Source organism: Leptonychotes weddellii, chromosome 3 (assembly GCF_054177405.1).
Source record: "Leptonychotes weddellii isolate Sample4059 chromosome 3, ASM5417740v2, whole genome shotgun sequence".
NCBI lineage: Eukaryota > Metazoa > Chordata > Mammalia > Carnivora > Phocidae > Leptonychotes > Leptonychotes weddellii.
In genome coordinates this window covers 43299892-43325638 of record NC_138371.1, presented here as the reverse complement: position 1 = coordinate 43325638, position 25747 = coordinate 43299892, and the positions used below count along the sequence as shown (strand labels likewise).

The following is a 25747-nucleotide window of genomic DNA, read 5'->3' as shown; positions in this document are numbered from 1 at the left end:
TTAACTATGGTCAGGAAGAACCTTTAGATGTTGGGTAACAATGACAACAAGCACAACAACCACCACAACAACAACTACTTCCATACCAACTCTCCTACATCCTAGTGACTCAGGCTCGAAAAACATATTCTGATGTCTTCTAAAGATGTAAAGTTTTGGGAATGGTATCCAAGGCAGTAAATTCACAGCCTGTGCATCAAATCAGCCAGGCGGGTTTGGCTTCTTCTTTTTTTTTTTTTTAGCTCTTTAACGGTGGGCATTTACTTCAGGCTTGGCCCTGGTCCCATTATTCCCTAATGTATTTCACTCATCTTCACACCCAAATTTATATCCCTGCCTTCTGGGTATTTGAATTGGTAACCCCTGGACTACAACTTTCAACTTTGTTTTGTGGGAGTTTAGTTTGAATTATGAAGAAGTAGAGTAGAAGGTATATAATTCCTCCCCCTGTTGCCATTTTCTATCAGAGATTGCAAACTAGCAATTACCTTATTTCAGAAAACAGTAAATTCAGTGAGTCAGATTTCTAATCGATGAAGAAATGACTATGAGAGGGAGAGGGCTATCAGAGAAGATACCATGTTTAGAAATGTTTATTTTTCACCTGAGGCCAGGGAGAATCTTCTTCCACTACATAAATCACAACTTCAGGGCAGAAACAAAAGCAAATGTGAAAGGCAGAAGGTAGTTAAAAATTAGGAACCTGGCGATACTATTATAATTTATGAAATTCTAGATTCTGCGTATTTTCCCCATATTTGTTACTTAATACTCATCAGATTCATAAGAATGATTGCCAGTAAAATTCTTCAAAAAACAAAGGACCCAAAGTGTATTTTTGAAAGCACTAAAAAGAAACAATTAAGGCAACTACATTCCATCCCTCTTAAAGGAGAGGATCCCCAAAGAATCAAATTGATTATAAAACTGAGTAAAGGGGGAAGCAGGCTGGGTTCCTCTGTGCTCTAACAAGAACAACTACAAAAACAACAAAAGATTAACAAGGAAGTAAATAAGTAAGTAAAAGACAGGGTAGTCCATCAACCTGGGACAGGAGTCCAGACAAAGAAAGTTTCATGAGTGTGTATACAGACAGTCCCTGACTTATGAAGGTTTGACTTATAATTTCTTGACTTTCCAATGATACAAAGGTAATATGCATTCGGTAGAAACCATACTTCAAATTTTTTCCCAGGCTATTGGTATGTGATAAGATACTCTCTCCTGATGCTGGGCAGAAGCAGCAACCACAGCTCCTAGTCAGCCACATGATCACGAGGGTAAACAACCAACAGACCCATAACCATTCTTTACCCATACTGCTATTCTGCTTTTTGCTCTCAGTACAACATTCAATAAATTGCATAAGCTATTCAATACTTCATTATAAAACAGTCTTTACATTAGATGATTTTGCCCAACTGTAAGCTAATGTGTTCTGAGCATGTTTAAGGTAGGCTAGGCTAAGCTATGATGCTCAGTAGATTAAATATATTAATTTCATTTCGACTTAATGATATTTTCAACTTATCAGGACATAACCCTATCATAAGTTCAGGAAGATCTGTATATACAAACACACACCAGCACACACACCCATACTTGGGATTCCTTGGCATTATCTCTTATGTAAAAAGCTACTACTCAAATAATCAATTGCACTAATTAAAGGGACTCTTAGTTCTCTCCTTATGCAAATTAGTGAAAAATATTTAAAACTTTTATCTATAAAGATGACTCTGGGCCCTATAATACTTCCTAGCAGAAACAGTTTAAATAACAATCATGGAACAAAAATAACAGCAAAGCATTACATTTTTTAAAAAATAGTACTTTGGTTTGTAGAAATATTAACAGGTGCCAACCATTCATTCACATTCTTTTATAAGCAGGACCATTATTGTAATATTAGTTACAGGAATTTAGACTTTTGTAATATTAGTGATAGGAATGTAGATAGGAATGAGACTGCCAAAGTTGAAATCCCTGGCTCAGCCTTTAACATAACCTTGGGCATGTTTCTTTCTCTCTGTGCTTCATCTATAAAATGCAAATAGTAACAATTCCTACCTCAAAGTCCTTGTGATAACTAAATGAAATAATGTGTGTAATGTGCTAAGTAGTTTTCAGACTTTCAAGAACTTTATGAAAGTTGTTGAGTTGTACTCTCCACCCCCAAACTAGGTTTGGTTAATTTCACATTATAAATGGGTTTTTAGGAATCATCCAGACACTTTCCTAAAATCTGAAAATAACTTTAAGTATTGTACATCATAAGAGTTCAAGTTCCCCCTTCTCTGGGCAGCCACCCCTGGCGTCCTTCAAATGAAACTTTTTCCATGTCTTAATAAAGCTTCGCAGGAACCCGAAGCATGCTGTTTTCACCAGCCCTGATCCATCCGTGCATGAGAAGAAAGTTAACTGAGTACCGTGACCCTCCAAGCAGCCCTGAGTTGCGGCGGCTGCTCGAGATCATTCAGGATGGGGATGGTAAGTGCAAACATTAACCGAGCACGCAGGACAAAAGAATCGCCCATTCTCAACAAAAAAACACGTGAAGGGTGGTCCAAAGCGCAACGGGCGCCAACCAACTCGCCTCATTGATCCTGAAGCCTGACACAACCTAGAAAGGACCTGGTGGATGAGCGACATCACAAGCGATGCCAAGTCATTTTCCCACGTCCCTACCCTGCCCCCTCCTGGTCGGCCGCCGCAGAAGCGCACGCGCAGCTCCGCTTCCGGGCGCCGCTCCTCGCTACCCACAATGCTCTGCGGCACCGACCTGTCGCAAAGGCCGCGTTTCGGCGGTGAGTGAGTGCCTCGCTTTCCGTGCCGTGCGGCGGCGACGGAGGCCCGTGTCCTCTTTTTCCTGCCGCAGGGCCAGATACCCTGACGGTGTCCAGCTGCGCTAAAGTCTGGCCGGTGCCACCTGTCTCCGCAATGCCCCCCAAGAAACAGGCTCAGGCCGGGGGCAGCAAAAAGGCGGAGCAGAAAAAGAAGGAGAAGATTATTGAAGTGAGTACCCGCTCCCTCCCCCACTCATGCTGCGAGCCCTCAGGGAAGCAGCCTCCTGGTTCCCCGCTCCACGGCTCCTGCTCGCGTCTTCCGGGACGACGTGTCCACCTCTGGCTCTGTGGCCCACTGCCCTTTCCCCAGGCCCGTGATGACGCTCCCTGCCTCTCATTGCTATAGTGACGCTGCTGGCGCCCCCGTGCCCAGCCTTTGCTTCTCCGCCCACACGCCCGCCTTCACCCACCCAGGTGGGAAAGGGCACCCCGCTCCCCTGCCCGCTTCAGGGTTTTGACCTTCGCTAGTACTTAAAATTGAAGACATTTCTAGATTGGTGTTTTTAAAAAGTACGCTGAATGGGCTCAGGCCAGATTCTTTCTGGGGGGTCGGCTCGTGACGAGCCTTTGTGTTCCATTTTTACCCATCGCTTAGGAGGAGGAGTTCTTTCGAGTCAACAAATTACCACTTCGTGGGTTTTTCGATCCATTACAAGTTCCATAGAGAGTGGAGATTTCTTTAAGGTCGCAGCTCACCGTTTTGTACGTAGCTCTTGATAAATATACATTGTGAATTACATCGACTCTGCTTTAAAAGAGATTGTTTCAGTGTCACTAGCTGTGTTAAGTGCCGTACCCGAATTTGGTATATATTCATTTAGTGTATTGAGCCTATAGCTCTTCATGGCCGAGGAACACTATTGACGTTCTTGAATGTGTTATATTTGCCTTCCAATGACTGCACCAGTGAGTTTCCTAAGAAAGTGAACCATCATCAGTGACTTTTAAACAGTTCTTCGTTTTCTTTGGATGTAATTGGAAAAAGCCATGACGGTTTTCCTGCTTCTGGTATACCTGAATAATGCACAGCCTTTGTGGAATTGTCGCTTTTTATTAGAACTCGACCAAAATGCATGTTGGGTGTTTTGAAATGAGTTTATTTATAAATGATTACTGGTTTTGTTTTTCAAAGATTTTATTTATTTGTCAGAGAGAGAGAGCGAGGACACAAGCAGGGGGAGCGGCAGAGGGAGAAGCAGGCTCCTCGCTGAGCAAGGAGATGAGGGGCTCGATCCCAGGATCCTGGGATCATGACCTGAAACGAAGGCAGACGCTTAACTGACTGAGCCACCCAGGCATACCTAAATGATTACTGTTTTTAGTATTTGATATTTACAGCCTTGAAAAACAGCAATGAAAGCCCTCAGGGCTTCATAGTATAAACCTAATGGGAACTTGTCTTTGTCGATTTTTACATAATTTTTAAAGTCTGCTGGTTTAATATGCTTATAAAGAATTCTAGTAATGTTTGCCAAGTTCCAACTCTGAAGCAGAATCTGTATTCTTTTTTTCCTTTTCTTAATTTTCTTTTCTTTCCTTCCTTCCTCCCTCCCTCCCTCCCTCCTTGGAGCCCAACTTGAGGCTTGACCTCAAGACCTGAAATCAAGGCCTGAGCTGAGGTCAAGAGTCCTATGCTTAACTGACTGAGGCAGTCAGGTCCCCGCTCCCAAGAACCTGTATTCTTATTGCCAATTTGTACTATTTAAAACTGTGATGAAGCAGCATAGCCAGAACTTTAAAAGCAAATTACTGTCTTCTTCACATGTGTGTCTACTGTCACCTTTTTGAACAATCTGGACTACTGGCACTTAAGTAGATCTCTGGGAATGGTGATCTCATAGCATTCAGTGCTATGTAAACCAGAGATTTACATTTTAGGGATCACATTTTACTTGTCAGTTTCTTTTACTAAGATTGAATTAACATGATACCAAGTGAAATTTCCTTATAGACATGAAATTAAATGTTATCTGACAAAATATATCTCCTGTATTATTGAACTTTAACTATATGCAGTTATTTTATTTTTTAATTGGTAGGAGTATGACTTTTGTTTTAAGGAGTTGTACATGAAAGTCATTGATAGTGTTTATCAACTAAAAGTGTAGGTATATAATGGCTTCATTCATCTTGTACACAGTTATTCTTAAGGTAAAGAGAAAGCAATCTTAGATTCATTAATGAAGACTTAGCCTAAGAAAAATGCAAAATAAGACAGCTGCATTCTTTAACTGACTAAAAATACCCTAACAGTGGTGATATTAGCCTGCCCCCCGCATTTATTATATATGATGGGCATCTTTTTTTTTTTTTTTTTATGGTAGTAAGGTTTTGTAGACTCAAGTGTCTTGCATGGATATTTGCTCGCAGAGGTACAACAATACTATGAATTTAATGTTAAGTTTTATCATTTGGGTGAAATGAGATTTATAGAGAAAATTCTGTTACTCAGCCTGGTTAGGAAACAATATATTCCTCTTTGTTAAATATTGTAGGTGGCTTTTTTTTTTTTTTTTTTTACTTCCCCAAAACCCTAGCATGTCTTGATGGCTAGTGAGTGCATGGGGTTAAGATGAAAATTGATTGAGGAGCTGGGAGCAAAGACTGATGTACTTCTTATCAGCAAAATGGAGCTGATTCCTATATTACAGAGCTGTGGGTTAAATGAGATGACATATATAAGATACTTGACATATATATAGTTAATAAATGGCAGCTGCTATTATTTATTATAAAAAAAAGAACTAGTTAGTGGAAATAACCAGACTTATCTGTGCTGTCAGTATAGGGTTTACTTTCTGTCACTTGAAGTAATTTCCTTCTGTTGCCTACATTTTTTCTTTCCCTCTTTAAACCTTCTAAAATTTATTAATTGATTTGGATTAATAGGTATTTTCTTTCTGAAATGAGTATATTAAAAGATGTTATGGTTCTGTTAGACATTTATGCAATTGTCCCAAGTGGCATATACCATTTGCTTTCTTATAGCTTACATTTAATAAACTGAAGTCAACTTTGAGAAATAGATTTGATTATGGAAAGAGAAACAATCCTTGGGTTGTAGGACGTGCAAATAAAGGATGTCCAGCTAAGGACTTGTAGCAGCAAGAAAATGGTAATAAGACACCTATAGAGGGCGCCTGGGTGGCTCAGTTGGTTAAGCAACTGCCTTCGGCTCAGGTCATGATCCTGGAGTCCCGGAATCGGGTCCCGCATCAGGCTCCCTGCTCAGCGGGGAGTCTGCTTCTCCCTCTGACCCTCCCGCCCTCATGCTCTCTCTCTCTCAAATAAATAAATAAAATCTTAAAAAAAAAAAAAAAGACACCTATAGAGGTGGAATCCAGATGTGTAAAGGATGGAGAAAGAGAGATGATTGGTTGCCAATGAAAAACTTTAGTTAAGGTCAATTGTTGATTACTTGAAGTTAGATTAACCAGCTGTAGAACATCCATTGCATGAGTGGAGAACAAAAATACATTAGATAGTGCATGTGGTGGACGGGGGAAGGCAGACACGACTAACGAAATAAAACAGTGCTTAGCTTCTGCTTACCCTAGTTTCCCAAAAGGTAGTCTCTGGTTGTCCTGGAGTACTATTCAGTATTGACCTGCTCTCCCAATCCCCCCGCCCCTTTTTTTTCTCAGACATCTTATTTAAGGAGTGGAGGCTGGCTGTAAAAAGAAGCATGATTACTTAATGGGATGGGAAGGGAAAGAAACGGTCAGTTTTTTTTGTTGTTTTTTGTTTTTCTTTTTTTTTAAAGATTTTATTTATTTATTTGAGAGAGAGAGCATGAGCAGGGGGAAGAGACAGAGGGAGAGGGAGAAACAGACTCCCTGGTGAGCAGGGAGCCCGATGCGGGACTCGATCCCAAGACCCTGAGATCATGACCTGAGCCGAAGGCAGACGCCCAACCGACTGAGCCACCCAGGCGTCCCGAAAGGGTCAGTTTTATGTGAAGTCTGAAGTTCACTGAATGTTAGGGCTCTTGGAGCTTCAGGGAGCCATCCTTTAAAAAAAAAAAAGAAAAATACATGTTTTCTAAACTCCTTTGTATTCAGTTTCCCAAATCTGAAACATACACACACACATTATTCCTTCCTTATAACCTAATCTTTGGGACCTTATTGATCCAATGAGGACTACTATTTCCCAGTTTTATTTTAAGCACGATATGGGTTTGATTGTAACCTCCAGTCTTCCTGTCTCATTTCCCCACCCCCAAATCCAGGTTAATCTTCACGTAAGTGTTTATCCTCAATTCAAGAAAAAGGGAGAAAGCCCTTTTGAAGTATTCCAATTGTAAAACATCCTATTTTCAGCAGCTGTTGTTGGTATTCCAGATCAACCATCTCTCCCGCCTCCCATGAGAATGCACTTTTTGTAAAAGGAAAGTGGCATTTCACACCCGGTTGCTGCATGGGCTCATTTCTCTTCATATATCACATTATACTTGACCATCCTTTCTTCTTACTGAATTGAATGTTAAACTCTCTTACCTATAAAAACAAGGGACACCAGCCATAAAAAACTCAAGTTCAACATGTATGTACATCCTACTTTTTATACATGTGTAGATTATAGAAAATTCATGTAGAATTTTAAAATATGGTATATTAAAACAGGATAGAAATTTAAATAGGAGAAAGTGAAATTTTGGTATATGAATGGACATAGATGTGATGAATGAATAAAAAGGTACTACCCAGTGAGAACCTTCTAGAACTAAAACTGTCTTCAACTTTGCAAGTGTTAAGAAAATTGAAAGATCCATTTTATTGATTTTGAGATTCTGTAAAGTTATGTCATGTTGGATGTTTTCATATACTAATATCAATACTGTTTTTCATTTCCAACGGGTCCACATAGGTATTCTGTAGCTATAAAACTTTCTTCCTATTACCTTGTCCCTTTCCCTCAGAAATAATACCAAAATTAAGGCTTTAAAATAGTCAGTTTATTTCAGACTAAATTCTTTTCAGAGGTCTCAGGTTCCTTTTGAAAGTATAACCTTTTTGCCTCTTTTTCCTTTCTCAGACCCACCCATAAACAAGAGAATGAGAAAGATGCAAACTCCCATTTTAAAATTAAACATCTAGGGGCAGCTAGTTGGCTCAGTTGGTAGAGCATGCAACTTTTTTTTTTTTTTTTTTTTTGATTTTATTTATTTGTCAGAGAGAGAGCGAGTGCACAATCAGGGGGAACAGCAGGCAGAGGGAGAAGTAGGCTCCCTGCTGAGCAAGGCCTGATGTGGGACTCGATCCCAGGACCCTGGTATCATGACCTGAGCCGAAGGCAGATGCTTAACCAGCTGAGTCACCCAGGTGCCCCAAGCATGCAGCTCTTGATCACGAGGTCATGAGTTCAACCCCCATATTGGGCATGGAGCTTACTAAAAAAAATAAATTTTTAAAAAGGATAAAATTAAACATCTATTTGAATCTCAATCTACAAAGATTGATAGTGTATGGATAAATTGGTAACTGGCTTAGTAGAACAACAGAGTCCAACTGACTGAGCCACCCAGGCACCCTTAAATAAATCTTTAAAAATTTTTTTTAATTGTTTTGAGAAGATAATTCTCTTACAAAAAAACAGTGCAGTACTGTATCTTATGCAGTATTCCCCAAAATGTGTTTGATAGTACATAATCCCTTAGGGTACTCTAAGAAGAATGCATTCTGAAGTAAAAAAAGATTTAGAATTGCTATAATACTCCATCCCTTCTAGTAAAGACTCTAAGATATCTTATGCTTAAAAATTAAAAACAATGTTAGCCAAGCATTTACCTAAACTTACTTGACTGTAGGTCATCTTGTCCTGTCTTACAACTTTGCACATCCTGTATAATTTATATTCTGAAACACACTTTGGAAAAAGCATCATAGAGTAACAGGTTTAGTAACAATAGTTGTAAGTATGTATTTAATTGTAAAGGATCTGGGTCATATGTTGGTTTGACTTGATGTTTTAGTGTTTTGCATGTTTACATAGCATAAGAAAGAATAGTTTTCTTACCAGTAAGTAAATAAAGAGTGATTTTTAGATATGACTGAAAAAAATAGATAAGAAATTAATATAAATTGCTAAGATATTTCTATACTCTTTTTCATTCAGGACAAAACTTTTGGTCTAAAGAATAAGAAAGGAGCAAAGCAACAAAAGTTTATTAAGGCTGTCACTCATCAGGTTAAGTTTGGTCAGCAAAATCCACGTCAGGTAAATAACTTAAAATTTCTGCATTTTCTTCATACGGATGTAATAAGGCATCTGTTACAGATAGAAGTATTTGGTATGGTAATTGTATTTCAAAATGGAATCCTACTCTAAAACTTTTCTGCATCTTGCTTTTGTTACTCAGCATTATGTCTTAGATATTCCTCCAAGCCATTTTGATATAGCTCTAGTTTATTCTGATGGCTTCATACTATCTACAATGTGGATGTACTATATCCATCCATTTCAGTATAAGTGATCACTTCATTTCTAGCTTTCTGACATTAGAACAATTCTACAAGAAATGTCCTCGTACATGGGTTCTTAACAGGCATTTTTGCTTTTATCTCTGGCATAAATTGTGACACATTTCTAGATCAAGGGAAACGGATTTCTTTTTTATTTATTTGTTTTTTAAAGAGAGAGTGTGTGAGAGCGCCAGTTGGGAGGGGCGGGGAGAATCCAATTAGCTCGGAGCTAATGCAGGGCTCGATCTCCTGACTCTGAGATCATTACCTGAGTGGAAATCAAGAGTCTGATGCTTAACCATCTGATCCACCCAGGAGCCCCAGATCTCTAATTGTAATAAATTAGATTAGTTTCTGTAGAGATTGTAATCCTTCACATTTTCATTTGCAGTGCATGAGTTATAGGTACTAAAATTCTTTTTAATGTTTTTCAATCTGGTAAGTATAAATTGAGATCTCATTTTTTACTTTGTTTCCCTTACTGCTAGTGAGTTTGAATATCTTTTGGGTTTTTGTTTTGTTTTGTTTTGTTTTGAGTATCTTTTCATATGGTTGTTGGCTGTCTGGGTTTATACTTCTCTGACTTGTGTATTCATATCCTTTGCTTTTCTGGTTGTCTTTTTCTTGTCAGTTTATGAGAGACACCTTTGTGTGCATTACAGATAATTTGTGATGTTTCTGTTTTATTTGCTGTACAATTTTTCTTGTATTGTCAGATTTGTCTAGGTTTTTTTAAATATAGTTAAAAAGTCTCCTGCACCACTAGATTATGTGTGTTTTTCCTAGATTTCTATTTTATTTTTACAGTCTATAATTTGTCATAAATTTATATGTCACTAAGTTAATTTTCTTTCACATGAATAGCCACTTATACCAGCATCATTTATCCCACCGAATTGAAATATCACTGTTGACATATAGTAGTCTCAAATATGTTAGGATCTATTCCTGGATTCTCTTTTCTGTTCTATTTATTGTCTGTCCCTAAACCAGTATCCCATTGATTTTGATTATAGTGGCCTAGTAACGTATTTTGTTAGCTATTAAGGGAAATTCTTTCCCTCAAATGTTACTTCTTTTATATTTTTCTTGGCTCTTCTTAGGTATTTATCCTTCCATATGAATTTTGAAATTATTTTACCCATTGGCAATGCATTCAAAAAAGTTAGCTCCTTTTCTTCATGTTCTTTAGATCTTTCACTTTCTTGAGTTTAAGATTTTACATACATGTATCTTTATTTTAAAAAGTACTTTTTTTGCCACTCTGTCCTTTTCCTTAACTTTTGGAAATACTTTTTTTCATTTGAGAATATCAGAATGTATATTTGTGACCCCAATCTGAAACAAACTTCTCTCATACATATTGTCTACAGATTAGTGCCTCCAACATTTTTCTTTCCTTACACCCAGCTTGATTCTGGAGCCAAAAACTATTGATCTTCCATGCTGCTAATTTAGTAGCCTAGTTTAATAAAAATATATGCTCAGATCTTGGAGTCATCTTATTTGTAACATGAACTTAAATTATTTAGTGACGCTTATCTATACAGTGGAAAGGCAATTACCCTTGTAAGGTACCTGTGGTGGTTAAATGAGAAGATAATGTGAATCTTCTTGTGAATATAGGTGTGTGAAAAGAATTTACTTTTCTTCCCTTACTCCTTTTTTCAATTCTGTTCTCCTCTCCCTATTTTTTCTTCTAGTGGGAAGTATATTGACTGGTAATTTTATATTTCATAGACCCGAGAAAGCCATAAAATTGGTGGTGGTGGTGGTGGTGTGGTTAGGATTGATGGTACATTCAGTATTATAATTTTTGATAATTTCTTGGGTACTTGGGCTTTTATCTGCAAAATGAGCAGCAGTCCTGCTGTTAGAGCCAGGCAGTAGGTACCCCACTCTAGGCCCTGTGTTGTAGAGGATGACCCTACTCTATGTCTCCTGCAGACATAGCTCTCCCACAGGCAAGGAGTCAGTGAGGTTAAGGGAATTTATACCATCCCTCTCCATAATACTTCAGGGCCTGCAAAGGTCATGTTACCTACATTTATCTTAGGGTATACTGTACTGTCAATATGCCTGAAGTAGTCAAAGGAAGGTTGTGTGTTCACTTCAACAGCATATATACAAAAAAAGAAGGGTGTGTGCTCGGACTGTGGACATCCATACTATATCCTTCCCCACACTTTACACCTTCATGCACACACATGGTGGGATGAAACTCAGGGTGGGAAGAGGAGCCAGGAGTTGACTCTTGTTTTACTGCTGTGCTCCAGTGTGGAACTGCATGGATCCTGAGCATTTTGAATTTGAACCCATCCTTCCAGGTTATAAGGTATATTTGTTAAGTAGGGGTACAAACCATATTTTATTTAGTTAGCATAAGTTTGATTTCTCACTTACAGGTATTTACAGAAATGGTTTATGGGCTTCTGTTGTATCCTTGCTCTGGGCCCATAAATGTTTGAGATGAGCCTAATGAGCAAAGGATATTTTTATTATAGATAAAATGACTTAAATTTTTCTTTTTAAAAAATGTTTTCCCATTTTTCCATTTAAATACATTTACCATATGATCAAAGTCAGGATTTGGGATGTCTTTAACCTTATAGCATTTGGCCATTCCCTTCCTAAAATTTCCCCTTCCTTAAGTACTTTTTTTGTCCTGGATTTCTACTTGTATCTTTGATATTTCTTGGACCCTTTTATGGGCTTTTTAAGGTTGTGTTGGCTCATTTAATATTGGTATTCTTCAAGGAACTGTCTTCTGTTTTTCACTTTTTTTTTTAATCACTTCTTTATGCTGTTCTTGAGTAATCTCATACACACTCAAAGTTTTAATCAATTATAATCTGTAAGCTATTTTTAAAATCTTTATTTTAAAGCAGACTGTCTCTCCAGGTATCAAGATCCCTGTCCACTTGCCTTCTAAATAGCTCTATTCAGATGCTCTGTAAGCATCTCGTACTCAGTACGTCTAAAACTGAGCTCATCTCCACCTTCTACCCTGAAACCTGTTACTCCTGTATACCCTGTCTTATTTAACAGCACTAACCGTACATGGGATGATGCTAGACCCCACCCTGTCTTTTATACTTTATGTCTAGTCAGTCACTTGGTACTATCAGTTCTACCTCCTTAAGAGCTGTTCCGCACTCCTTTTCTTCATCCTTGCTACTAATGCCTATTTTAAGCTCTTGTGTTTTCTTGCCCACAGCAATTGCATTAGCCTGTTAATTTTCCTTGCTATTCTAGTCCATTTTTCATATAGTTGCCATTGTGATCTTTATAAAATACAATCTGATTGTGTCATTGACTTACTTTAAACCATGGAGTTTTACCTGTCACTACTGATACAGTCCAAACTTTTCATTGATGTTTCTCATACCTTGTTCCTTCTGGTACCTGTATCTTTGCATTGGCTGGCTCGTTTTCTTACCCATCAGAAAAATTCATCCATAAAGTATTAGCTCAGTCTAATTTTCATAGGCATTCCTTGTTTCCAGAGAACCATGTATTATATTATAGTTATTGACATGTCTGTCTTCCCACTAGATTCTGAGCTTCTTTAAATAAGCATCTTTATCTTTTCATCTTTGTATTCCCTGTCATGTAACATAGGACCTGACATATAAATGTTTGGATGAATCCTCTAATCATATTAGGTATGTAAATTGTGTGCCTGGAACTATGTCATATGTCATATTTGTTTTGTTTAATCTCCCACATTGACCTAGTCAGTGTTTCTCCACAAGGGTAATAGGTATTTTGGGTGGTATAGTTCTTTATTGTGTGGGACTGCGCATTTCCGGATGTTTGCATTTCTGATCTTCAAAAGGCACCCTCATGTTTCTGGGGAGTGGGTGGTTGTCGTAAGAAGAAAATCCCAGGTGAGAACCATTTACTAAAAGTGCTGGGCATGTAGCAAATGCTTAATAAATGCTTATTGCTATAAGCTTTTGAGTATGCTTTTTACTTGGCATGGTACCATTTATGAATTTTTTTAAGTCAGCTGATAGAAGATTTCACAGTTTCATTTTATAGTTTAACCACACCATTTAATATGTATTGAAAGGCCATTGTAACACTGATACTAAGAGGTACAGACTATATACACATAAATGTGCAAACGTTTTTGTTATGTCAGTGATGTTATATGTACTATTGTATAATGAGAACAATGTTATTATATGAAACCAAATTTACATATTATACCTGGGAATATTATAGGTAGCACAAAGTGAAGCTGAAAAGAAATTGAAGAAAGATGACAAGAAGAAAGAATTGCAAGAATTAAATGAGCTGTTCAAACCTGTAGTTGCTGCTCAAAAAATAAGTAAAGGTAAACTTTAAATGTCAGAAGTATTATTTTTATCAAATGTAATTCATGTTTAAAAACCTTTTAATTTGTTTTGTGAATACACAGAAGCACAAACAGACCCATAAATACAGAGAATAAACTGATGGTTTGCCAGAGGGGAGGGAGTTGGGGGCCTGGGATGGGCAAATGGATGAAAGGGAGTGGGAAATACAGGCTTCCAGTTATGGAATGAATAAGTCGTGAGGATAAAAAAAGGTACAGCATAGGGAGTATAGTCAGTGGTATTGTAATAGCAATGCATGGTGACAGACAGCAGCTACACTTGTGGTGAGCACAGAATAACACATAGACATGTAGAATCACTATGTTGTACACCTGAAACTAATGTAACATTGTATGTCAACTACACTTCAATTTAAAAAATCTCAATTTGTTTTGATGTATATTTTCTTCATATTATGAGCCAGTGTGTCTGCTATGGAAATGATAATCCCTTAGTCAAAATTAAACTATATCAATGACTTACTTATGGTTCCTCTATGTATGTGCTCAGCTATGACTGTACAGCTATAACTCCAGCCACTAGCGCCCCACTTAAGGCAAAATTAAGGATTTAGACAGTCTACTAGTTGATTTTATAATATCTCTTCTTTGGTGATAGCCAAGACAAACCTATGATTCTATAAATTGTAAGTTCCAAACTCTTGGCAGTATATCTCCATGTATATTTATATTTCTCTTTTGCCTCTGCCTCATTGACTCAAACTAGACAAATTACTATGGAATAACCTATGGGTTTGTCCCTGGAAATAAGAGTAAGGATGGAAGGAATAATGGTAAGAATAAAAGAAATAAAAATAGATATAAAATGCTGTAGAAGGAACTTTAAAGAAATGTCTTAACAATCACCTGTAAGTGGTATTTTTCTTTCACATCAGTGAATGGAAAACAACAAGTTCACCAGTGGTAATTATATCTCAGATAGAAGCTATACTTTGTGATCTGGCCGATTGTAATACAAATACCATGTGCCATTTGACATAGGTGCAGATCCCAAATCCGTGGTGTGTGCATTCTTTAAGCAAGGACAGTGTACTAAAGGAGATAAGTGTAAGTTCTCTCATGACTTGACTCTGGAGAGAAAGTGTGAAAAGCGAAGTGTTTACATTGATGCAAGAGATGAAGAACTTGAAAAAGGTATTTTTTTAAGACATTTTCTTAAAAATATCTTTTGGTTGTTACTAAGATATTTAGTACTTGAAGAATATTTTGGTCTTAGGAAGAAGGCTGTGTTTGTAAAAAAAAAAAAAAAAAATTCTTTTTCATAAAATCTGAATTGACACCATTATGTCCTTTGATTAAGTAAATGAGGATGTATAAAAGCCAGTTACTTATTTTGGATTTGTCTCACCCTTTCTTCCAGTACTACCTTCTCATTTCCCTAAACTACATGGGATTTTGGTGAATAATTTCATAACACATCCTATCTTTGGTGTCATTTAAGGAAAATGTGTTAGGTCATAAGTCTTATGATACAGCTTTCCTATCTAAGGAGATACGCAATATGTTTTGGGAACAGTAGATAAAATTACAGTATTTAGTTTTCGTATCTCTTTTTATTTAGATACTATGGATAATTGGGATGAGAAAAAACTGGAAGAAGTAGTGAACAAGAAGCACGGTGAGGCGGAAAAGAAAAAACCAAAAACTCAAATAGTATGTCCTTTTCTTGAATTGAGTTGCTGTGATATTTATCATTAGGGAGAATTATGTGGCAAGGTATTTGCTGCTATTTTTTACTGGATTATTAAATTATTGGAGCTTTTCATAAAGTGCATCAAGCTTTGTTTTGGAATTTGCAATTATAAGTTACACAAAATTAGATTCCTATTCAAAAGTAGGCTTTGAAAAGCCTTTGATTTTACTTTCTCTCAAGTATGGATGAACACAATCACATATTCAGACAAGAATTCTTTATTTTTTTGTGCAAAGTAAAAGGAGGGAGAATTGATAAACACCTACTCTGTTTTAGTGATGGGGAGATTTTAAATCAAGAAGGTGAAAATATTGTCACATTATGAATTGCAGAATGAGTTTTGGATAGGCAGTGGCTCTAGTATTCCAGGAAATGTACTTTTAAAAATTTGTACCTTATTTCTCAAACCCAGCATTCATGTCCACATATTTACCTATAGTGCAGTTAGAGTGAAAAACCTTGGTGTGCTAGAAAATTTTTATTTTTATTTATTTATTTATTTATTTATTTATTTATTTATTTATTTATTTATTTTTAAAGATTTTATTTATTTATTTGACAGAGAGAGACACAGCAAGAGAGGGAACACAAGCAGGGGGAGCAGGAGAGGGAGAAGCAGGCTTCCCACGGAGCAGGGAGCCCGATGCGGGGCTCGATCCCAGGACCCTGGGATCATGACCTGAGCCGAAGGCAGCCACTCACGCGCCCCACTAGAAAATTTTTAAACACTAGTTTTACTTATATCTGTTGTATATTTTTCAGGAAAAGAATATTGTTTATTAATTTTTACTTCTTATTTTTAAAGTTTATTACCTGAGGCTTCAATACAATTTTATTTTGCACCAAGTCATTATCCTTTGTGTTCCTTTTGTACCTTGCTTTCTTTCTCCCTTCTTAGATGTGAGAAATTGCCTATAATTTCAGGTAATTCAAATAGTATTTGTATCATTATTGCATGTGATGAGTTTTTAAGGAAAGATCAAAACAAAATCATTGGTTTTAGTTTTTTATAACCATATTCATATTTTTTCACTTATTAAAAAATCAGGGTTGGATTGCATTTACAAAGGCTAAAAAAGGCTAAAACTAAGGCATGTCCTTTTGTGTAATTCAGAATTTGGAACAATGTTGAAAATAGAAATTTTATATAGATCTTCTCTAAAGGGAATTTATCATCATATTATATATTTTAAGATTATATGTACATTTCTGCACAAAGGGTGGTCTGAAAAGTGAATAGCCTAAGGATGTGAATAAGAATGTACTTGTTCCATACACTTAAGCATTTACCTTGGAAATGGACTACACTGAGCCACTACTTGTGAATAATATTGTCTCTATACAGGTGTGCAAGCATTTTCTTGAAGCTATTGAAAACAACAAATACGGCTGGTTTTGGGTATGCCCTGGAGGTGGTGATATTTGCATGTATCGTCATGCACTTCCTCCTGGATTTGTATTGAAAAAAGATAAAAAAAAAGAAGAGAAAGAAGATGAAATTTCATTAGAAGATCTAATTGAAAGAGAGGTAACTATAATTTTTTCCTACTATAAAACTAAAGCAGTATTTATTGTGAAATTATAATATTTACCACTTGGGGGCAATAGCATGTTATTATGAAAGGGGGAAAAAATGTGACCTTTTCCCAAAGTTGCCTTTTTCTTTAGTTATTCATGTACATCTAGAATGTAAACCTAACCATAATCACTAGCCCATCGTGACATTAATTTTAGGATTATGAAACAATTTCTTATGCCACTGGTTTATCAAACTCTTTCCATAAGATTGATATACTAATATGTTCATTAAAATCATATTCAGATTGATTGAACTTGAAGTTTAGGTGTTCTTTCTGTTTTATTTTTTAGCCATTTTACTAATCAGTAATATGTACTGAAGGAGATAATTCCTACAGTTTTCCATTTGTATGTTTTATCATCATCCCTGGGCTCAAAACCCTCACTCTGTTGATAGAGGAGAATATGTCTCATTGAAGAGAATCTTCTGCTCCTCATTTCTGGTTCAGCACAAAAGGTGTTTGCTCCATGAGATAGTAGATGGGGCTCCTGGGAGTGACAAGAAAATGTTGAAATTATTGGAAATACTAGGTTTAGGGTTGTATATTTCAAATTATATCCATTTTGCCTTCTTTGGATTGTCTAAATATGTTGTGTAAATGTCTAAGGTTGGGATTATATACATTTGCTCATTTTTAAATGGCTGTATTGTTTAGTGTCTCATAGGAGGCACTATGCTATAATAGAAAATAGAGACTTTGGAGTCAGGTATATTTGGGATTGTTTGTATCCTGCTTCTACCACATATTAGCTGTTAACCTTGATAAATTTCCCATCACTTTCTGTTTGCTTATTTGTGGAGATCAGTGTGTTAGCGTATGTGTAGATAGCATTTAATACTGAATACCTGGCAGATGTTCAGCAAGTATTATTTCTCCATACATTTATTACTTGATTATTGGCTCTGAGGAGCAGATGGTGTTTTGCCAGTTTTTTTCCTCATTTCCTGAGGAACACCAGTGAAACTTGGATATTGTTATGGTGCTTTTCGTATTTTTTGTTTTCAGCAATTGACTTCTGTTAAAACTATTTTTCTTTATGATAGGTTTTAGTCACCTTCAGTTTTGAAAAGAAATCCAGCTCAGAATAATGTATTTTACTGTGTTTAGAAATGTTTGTATCTCTGAATACTCATTCTGCTCATTGCTATATAAAATGAAAATAAATCTGTTTATTCTGAATTTGATGTCTTAACAGTTACAGGCAAGGACTTAATTGCATTAAGAGAAAACTATTAAATGTTGTTATAGGTGATTTGGGGGAAAAAACCCAACTCTTTTGTCTTTACAGCGTTCGGCCCTAGGTCCAAATGTTACCAAAATCACTCTAGAATCTTTTCTTGCATGGAAGAAAAGAAAAAGACAAGAAAAGATTGATAAACTTGAGCAAGATATGGAAAGAAGGAAAGCGGACTTCAAGGCAGGAAAAGCATTAGTGGTACGTCCCAAACTCACCTGAAGAGATTCTTTATTCTTTCTTTCATTTTATAATTTCTGTGTCCTGCAAGAATTTATTGTAATTTAATCATGTTTATGTCTGAAATCAGTGACCAAGAAATATTTTAATTTTACCCTGAGTTGATATATTTGTGTATCTGAATAGATTAGTGGTCGTGAGGTGTTTGAATTTCGTCCTGAACTGGTTGATGATGATGATGAGGAAGCAGATGATACCCGTTACACCCAGGGAACAGGTGGTGATGAGGTAAGAAGCAGCTTTGGCACCTCATTCCCTCACATTGATGGAGAGAAACAATAGAGAATAACAACAGAGTAGCATGATTAAGGGTACCAACCCTGGGGCCTTGGTTCAAATCCTAACTGTAACCTGGGAAATCACCTACACTGTAGGTCTCTACCCTCATCTGTAATAAAGATATAATGATAATCCCTACATGCAGGCCACTTGTGAGAATTAAATGAGTTAATAAAATTACAGTTCTTTATAAAGAAAGTAGAACAGTGATTGGGGTAGAGTTAAATGCTTATATGTATTAGCTAAAAAGTATGTGTTTTATGGGGCGCCTGGGTGGCTCAGTCGGTTAAGCGACTGCCTTCGGCTCAGGTCATGATCCCGGAGTCCCGGGATCGAGTCCCGCATCGGGCTCCCTGCTCAGCGAGGAGCCTGCTTCTCCCTCTGACCCTCCCCGACTCATGTACTCTCTCTCTCTCTCTCATTCTCGCTCTCTCAAAATAAATAAATAAATCTTTAAAAAAAAGTATGTGTTTTATTCTTCCTCTAAAAGGAAAACGATTTTTAAAAATATTTTATACTGAAAAAATGGGACAGAGACTAAAAAAATACAGAGTAGGGGAAAAAAGTACAGAGTAGGGAGCAGGAGACAATAGCAGAATCACTTAGTTACAGGCAAACATAGCTGATTATTCATTTTTTCTATAGTATAAAATTCCAGTCTCTGTCTTTGACTTGAAAATAAAAACGTCGTATTCTTTATGTCAGAGGAAGAAACTTGAAATATGGCATTGCTATTTTTTTCCCCCAAGAAGTTTAGGAAAAGGAGTGAATTTTGGCAGTTGTCAGTTACTGTTTTCACTTGGCATTAGTAATAATTTTGTTTCACTAAGATAAATGTCAGAGGTAAAGGTAAGTTGTGAAAACTGTTCTCATAGGTAACAACTTTCTTTTCTATATTTTTAAAGGTTGATGATTCAGTGAGTGTAAATGACATAGATTTAAGCCTGTATATCCCAAGAGATGTAGATGAGACAGGTATTACTGTAGCCAGTCTTGAAAGATTCAGCACATATACTTCAGAAAAGGATGGTAAGTATGCTAACCTTTGTGTGATTCTAAAAACTAGAAAGCTGTCTAAAGAGGGAGGGGGGACAGTTAGACCAGACTGGCAAACTTTGAGGTCTGCAGGTACAGATCGGTAACATAAACATGTGTGGCTTGGCTGTATATAGAAGTAGTGAGTCGTGGAAGCTGTAGAATGGGTGGCTAGGTGGATATGGAAGCCATTAACTGAAAGTAGAAGGGGACAAAAATGAATTTGGAGATGCAGTTAATCAGTTTGGAACCTCATGATTTTGAGATATTTTAATTATCAAAAGTGGCATTGTCTAGGATACTGTGTAGACATTCACAGGAGGAAAACTTTTGAAAGTCATTTTCATTGGTAGCTCAGAGTGAATGAACTCACCCAAGCACAATACTTACCACGAGAACACTGTAGAATACACCGCAAACATCAGAGTAGTCAAAAGAGAGAAAGCTTGGGAAAGACACTGAGAAGGACAAACAAAAATAAAGAAGAGTTTCAGAAAAATTAAGTAGGATGAGAGCTGCAAATAATTCTTTAGTTGCAATAAGAAAGGAGTTGTAGGAATTAGGGAGCCAGTTTTCATCAGGACTGCAATGGTAAGAGGAATGAGGAGAAAAATAAGTCACTCTTAGAAACTTTGTTTGAGGGGGAGACATGGTCATGGGAAGGGCTTGTACGCCAGGGAAGAAAGATCTGGGAGAAGAAGAAAAATGGAAGATGAAAGGGTATTAGTTACAGAAACAAGATCTGGGGGCGCCTAGGTGGCTCAGTTGGGCGACTGCCTTGGGCTTGGGTCATGATCCTGGAGTCCTTGGATCGAGTCCCGCATCGCATCGGGCTTCCTGCTCGGTAGGGAGTCTGCTTCTCCCTCTGACCCTCCTCCATCTCATGCTCTCTGTCTCTCATTCTCTCCCTCTCTCTCTCTCAAATAAATAAATAAAATCTTTAAAAAAAAAAAAAGGAAATAAGATCTGGAAATACAAATAATGAATTTAGTTAAGAGTGAGAATGGGGAAATGCTGGGGTGAGGCTTGTTGATAAAATTTATGTCTAATGGTGCCTTGACTGAAGAGTTTAAAGAGAAGTGAACGTTTGGCCTGGTTAGTATGAGATAAAAAGGTAGAATACTAATCAAGGCAAAGTTTGAGAGAGCAGAAACTAACCTTATTTTTACAATAAAGGAATGCAAGTTATAACATGAAAAACTGGCTTGCCCTCTTGAGATCTGAGTACTGTCAGACTATTGTCTTAATGCCAATCTGAAGACTGGATTTGCTCCTTTTAGAAGTAGGACTTTGGTGACAGTAGGCAAAATTGCAAGTACTTCAGAGTCTATAATCCCCCAAGACTTTTGTCATCAAAGGTATTTAAAATAGCTAAAATCTAAATTAGGTTATTAAAAATTGTCTTTGTGTAAGTATTAGTGTCTTTGAACATGAAAAGACAGCGTTTTTGTTTTCTCAATCTTTTCTAGCTTGTAAAGAAAAGTAGCTGCATAGCCCTAGGTTCTTTTTTCACAATTTGATGATAAGATGAAATGTTTTTGGATTCATATCTATTTGCAGCATTACTAGTGTGATTTAACTACTGTTCCCCAAATCAAAAGCTAAGTAGCTGCTAATAAACACTTTTTGATTCCATAATCATTTATTCAAAATACTATGTGGAAGTTGACTGTTTAAAAACCTAATTGCTAGGTCATGTAGGAAACAGAATTGAATAAGATAAATCTTGCTTTCAAATGTATAAACCGTTAAGCAATCAAATGTCTGTAGTGCAAGACATACTTGCACCTAGGTATAGGTATAGCTTAAGCTTTCTTAAGCTTAGAAAAAGATCAGTTCTTGTTGGAGTAACCTTAGGGAAGGAAGGCTTTCATGGAAAAAGGAAAAATGTAGTATCTGTGACTGTTAGTTGCTAATGGTGGAATAGTGTTTTCTGTTTCTCGGCCTTATTGATTTCAATGTTTATTTTTAGAAAACAAATTAAGTGAAGCTTCTGGAGGTAGGGCTGAAAATGGTGAAAGAAGTGATTTGGAAGAGGACAACGAAGGGGAGGGACAGGAAAATGGAGCCATCGATGCTGTTCCTGTTGATGAAAATCTTTTTACTGGGGAAGATTTGGATGAACTAGAAGAAGAATTAAACACACTTGATTTAGAAGAATGACACCAAACAAGTCTGAAAAAATTAAGCCAGCTCAGCATGAGTTGAAATTGACTACAGTAATTTTTTTCCACCTAGAATTCTTCAACAGGAGTTTATTTCCCATGCTGATTCTGGAGGGCTTCCTCTCCTCCAAAAAAGGAATATTCTCCCTACATCTTGTCTTCTGACTTTGGCTACATCTCATAGTAAGTTCAGAGTAGTTCATGATAAATTGAAAATATAATGGTCATTGCAGAAAATGATTGTTGTAACTGTCCATTCAAGTAGGAAGTGTAACTGCTTTTCCAGCTTTTGATTTTCATTGGGCATGTATTATAAGAACAACATAAATTTAAATTTAAAGTACCCTTCATTTAATGCAGTTTTAATGAGTGATTTCATTTCCTTTGTATTTATATGTTTCAAAGACTGCCTAAACTAAAATATGAGCACTGTATTTCATAAAGGAAACTGCGTATGCAGATTCAGTATTGTATATCTTTGGACAATTAGATGGACATTTAAAAGGAATCTTCTTTAACCTGACAGAATCAGCTGCAATGCCCTGTGTTAAACTGTTTTAAATGTTTCCCTCTTCTTTTTTGCCAATAAAGTTGTAAATAAAGACCATCATACATTAAAATCCAAATATGGTCCTTTTTTCTTTAAGGTTTTATATGAATATTTTCTTAGAATTTATAGCTTGAGGATTTTAACTAAATATTATCTCTTATAGTTACCACAGAAGGCACAGACATTTAAAGGATTCTCTTAACTGGTTACGGAGCTATGTAGAATACTGACAGTACTACTATGAATTTAGTAAACTATGAATTTGGCTTTAAAAAGAGGCTATAGGTAATGCTGTAGGAAAGAGTAATTCCCCAATTGATAGATATCAGCCTAATTAAATATTACTTACAGAACTAAATACTACTTAACCATCATTTGTGGAGATCCATGGTGGTAACCATAGTACATGCTACAGTTTGATTACTATGAAAGAGTGTAAACAAATCCACCAGAAAACTGAGCTGAGGGTCTTTGTCATTGAGTTCCCTGAAAAATTAGGGTGGTACATTTTAAATGGACATAATTTATAAATGACAAATATGTGCTAGCACCTTTTTGTCATTTTATTTTCAAATATTAGTACCTTGTTTCTTTTGTTATCTGCAAATATAAATGGATTTTAAAGCATTAGACTAAGATAATAGTATGAACAGGTCAGGTAAACTGGGCCCTAATTTCATTTCTACCTCAGGTAAATTGATTTTTAAATCTGAATCTTAGGGCGCCTGGGTGGCTCAGTCGTTAAGTGTCTGCCTTCGGCTCAGGTCATGATCCCAGGGTCCTGGGATCGAGTCCCACATCGGGCTCCCTCCTCGGGGGGAAGCCTGCTTCTCCCTCTCCCACTCCCGCTGCTTGTGTTCCTGCTCTCGCTATCTCTGTCTCTGTCAAATAAATAAATAAAATCTAAAAAATAAATAAATAAATCTGAATCTTAGTTTCTTCATCTGCATATAGCAGTTAAAGTGCTTCGCAGTTGTAAAACCTAAAAAAACATAATTGTAAATCTTGTCAAATGATAATATCAAAGTTGATAATGAAATCGACTTCCTATCTACTCATACTTGTACTGTAATTGACACTTTTCAAATGTAGAACATGAACCAAGTTTATTTCCCACATGCAATGAAAGTATACTTACTTTGTATATAAAAAGTTTCAAAATTTTGATCTATGAAAGATTTGTTTCATTCTTTATAAAAAGTTTCAAATGTTACTAATTATATTTTATAATGAAACATTTTCAAAATAATCCAGAGTTTAAATCTTTCTAAAGCTATAACCCAAGCAATCTTTTTCTTTCTTTTTTTTTTTTTTAATATTTTATTCATTTATTTGACAGAGAGAGAGAAAGCACAAGTAGGCAGAGAGGCAGGCAGAGGGAGAGGGAGAAGCAGACTCCCCACTGAGCAGGGAGCCTGACGTGGGGCTCCATCCCAGCATCCTGGGATCACGACCTGAGCCAAAGGCAGACGCTTAACCAACTGAGCCACCCAAGCGCCCCATCTTTTTCTTTTTCACTTTTGAAATCATCTAAAACTTTACCAAATAATTGTATTTACTTTAGACCCTACCGTTAGTCCATTTACTTTAGACCCTAAGTTGTGTGTGTGTGTTTTTTAAATGTATATGGAAGGCCTATTTAAACAAAAGTATGCCTAAGGCTTTTAGTTCTTTAGTTCTTTAATTTAACGTATTACTACCTTACAGCAAATATGTGATTTTGAAAACCCAAATTTTCTTTAATAAGTGAGTCAAAGGGAAATGCTACAGTGGAGGTAATTTTTGATACCTACAATTCTTTAAGATGGCCTTCACCTATCTTGTCCTTAGGTTTCTTCCATTATAAATACAATCAATATATGCTCAGAGAATGCAAAAGTATGAGATGAGAATATATAATATGAGAAAATAAAAATGTAAAATCAAATCTTCTAAAATAACATATAGTATATTTCAGAGACCATTCGATATAGTTTTGTATTGTTCACAGTACAGTTATCGTATATTAGTACAGTAAATCTGAAAATGGCTCCTCTTTTCAAACCCATTTACACAGAACTCCATAGTTTTTTCTTACAAATTGTTCTTTTATATAAATCCCATTGTTAACATATGTCTGTAATCTAATTTCAGTTATGTGACTTACCTTCATTTTAAAAGGTTTGTGGTTTACACATTCAGAAACTTACAGTGTAAGCCTTCCACAGGAGGGGAACTATGATTTTGCACTTATTTCCTTATGGTCTATAAAATGAGATTATTATCCCAAATGTAAAGAACTTTTCATTTTTCCCTTAATAGCTAGGAGATTTCATCAGCCCATGCTCTTTTTCCTATTTACCACTTTTTTGGGTAGTTAATCTCTAGGTTATACCAGTGTTCTCAAAGGACCATATATCAGTTTATTCTATTCTACCTGTGAATCCTTGAAGCTATTTTTATCGAAGTCTTAAGGTTCTGTGTATTTCAGTGACAAAGGTCATCAGTACCACTTTCACTACTCTACATATTTTAAGAATTTTGTGATGTTTCCATATTTAATTGATAATTACTAATTTTGAGTAATCCTGTTTATAGCATGTATAGAAATAGAGTGAGAATGTATAATTGAAAATACTTGAGTTAATGGAAACCCCTCAATTTAAAAGTAGAGTGTATAATACACTAATTGAGTGGATCACTTCATAATTGTGATTATTGTATATATTGTATGTATTTCACTTAGAAAAGTTCAGTGTAGGAGGAGTAGAATTCACTGCATTAATAGTAATGTTCATCCTTGAATTAGTAACTAAATCCTTTTGATAATTTGTGAATTGACATGACTGAGAAGCCAGTTAATTTCTGGAGATAAGGCATAACTATACCAGCTGCTACCCATTCAGTTGTATTCAAGCTAATTAACTAACTACATTGGTGGTTTACTCCAGTGAGATCTCCAAGAGATCTTTTTCTTCTAATATGCTAAGAATTATTAAGTATTCCTACAACTCTCGCACTGATGACCCACCATAGAAGGAAAAGTAAATAATCTCTTTTATACTCCAGAACTATCTTCCACTCCTATTGGGGGGTGGGGGGATTAATTGCTAATAGCTTCAGCCAATTTATCTTCAAGCAGGACTAAAAAGAATTATGATACCATCTAGTTTGAGCTAATCATTGACATTTTTTACTTACTTGATTGGTCTTTTTAATTTTTTTCCCAGCACAGTCTTTTAACGGGAGGGGTGAAGACTCAGCTAATATGCAGCCTTCAAGGACCCTTAGATGAGTG

At 36.3% G+C, this 25747-nt stretch overlaps 1 protein-coding gene across 1 annotated transcript; it reads left to right on the top strand.

The window, feature by feature from the left end:
- Positions 1-2779: 2779 nt before the first annotated feature.
- ZC3H15 (zinc finger CCCH-type containing 15) lies at positions 2780-22546 on the top strand. The gene is made up of 10 exons (XM_006726944.2): positions 2780-3015; positions 8964-9065; positions 13541-13652; positions 14676-14828; positions 15256-15347; positions 16733-16915; positions 18256-18402; positions 18568-18669; positions 19626-19749; positions 21728-22546. The coding sequence occupies exons 1-10, from the start codon at positions 2941-2943 to the stop codon at positions 21916-21918; spliced, it is 1281 nt and encodes a 426-aa protein (XP_006727007.1). The 5' UTR covers positions 2780-2940; the 3' UTR covers positions 21919-22546.
- Positions 22547-25747: the final 3201 nt, after the last annotated feature.

Coding starts and splice junctions, on each gene's coding strand:
- ZC3H15 (XM_006726944.2), top strand. CDS start 2,941: ATGCCCCCCAAGAAACAGGCTCAGGCCGGGGGCAGCAAAAAGGCGGAG. Junction 3,016..8,963: donor AGAAGGAGAAGATTATTGAA/GTGAGTACCCGC, acceptor TTTTTCATTCAG/GACAAAACTTTTGGTCTAAA. Junction 16,916..18,255: donor AAGATCTAATTGAAAGAGAG/GTAACTATAATT, acceptor TTGTCTTTACAG/CGTTCGGCCCTAGGTCCAAA.